The 821-nt window shown below is 59.4% G+C and overlaps 1 protein-coding gene across 1 annotated transcript in view; it reads right to left on the reverse strand.

The window, feature by feature from the left end:
- Positions 1–3: 3 nt before the first annotated feature.
- LOC103782058 (membrane progestin receptor gamma-B-like) overlaps positions 4–821 on the reverse strand; it is a gene marked incomplete at both ends in the record, with an annotated part of 4,825 nt that continues 4,007 nt past the window's right edge. The window contains 2 exons of the mRNA XM_008949791.1: positions 4–126; positions 581–677. Of these exons, the coding sequence (XP_008948039.1) occupies positions 4–126; positions 581–677 (220 nt within the window). The remainder of the gene's footprint in view (positions 127–580; positions 678–821) is intronic.

Genomic DNA, 821 nt, shown 5'->3' on the forward strand with positions numbered 1-821 from the left:
TCCGGGCGCGAGCCGCTCGGGCAGGTGGCTGGCGAAGATGAAGCAGGTGAGGAAGGCACAGGCCGTGTGCTTGTAGTGCAGCAGGAGGGCAGGATCCGTGCAGCTCTCCACCCTGCACTGGTAGAACTGGAGCCCAGGCAGAGGGGCCGTGGGAGGGGAGAGGGGAGAGGGAGGGACACGTTTCTACAGGAGGCAGCGCCAGCCCCGTGCCCCCAGCGTCTCCCCCGGCAGCAGGACTCGGGGCTCTGTGCAAGAGCTGTCACCTCCTGGCCATGCCAATCCCAGCCCTGCACTCCTCATCCTTAGCAAAATTCCCACTCCCCTCCAGTTCAGGGACTGGGAAACTCACAGGAACTTCCCAGCATGGGCTCGGTGCTTTGAAGCAGGAGGAATCTGCCTATCAATAGGTGCAGGAAAAAATACCCCAATCTCTTTTCCTGCCAGAGTTTGTTTGCCTTTTACTCAATAAAAAAGACCTGCTGTATTTCCCCAAAGATTTGCAGATTAAGAAGCAGCAGCTGAGATTTCCAAGCTGGCAGGCAGCAAAAGGTGCTGAGAATGTGGGCTTGGGGAGTCGTACCCTGTAGAAGAGGGGGATGCTGTCGAAGAGGTAGGGGTACACAAAGGCCAGTGTGCGGGAAGCCTTGCTGAACCTGGGCTGCTCCACCTCCAGGAACCTAGAGGAGAGCAGAGAAGGTGTTTCAGGTGGCACTGCAGGGTAGGGGAATAGGCAGAGTAGCCCTGGGGGTGAGGAGCTGGCCAGGAGCCCCCCCAGCCTGGGCTGCATCCCCAGCAGGATGGGCAGCAGAGCAGGGAGGGGA

This window comes from Merops nubicus, unplaced genomic scaffold (assembly GCF_000691845.1).
Source record: "Merops nubicus isolate BGI_N331 unplaced genomic scaffold, ASM69184v1 scaffold4011, whole genome shotgun sequence".
Lineage (NCBI taxonomy): Eukaryota > Metazoa > Chordata > Aves > Coraciiformes > Meropidae > Merops > Merops nubicus.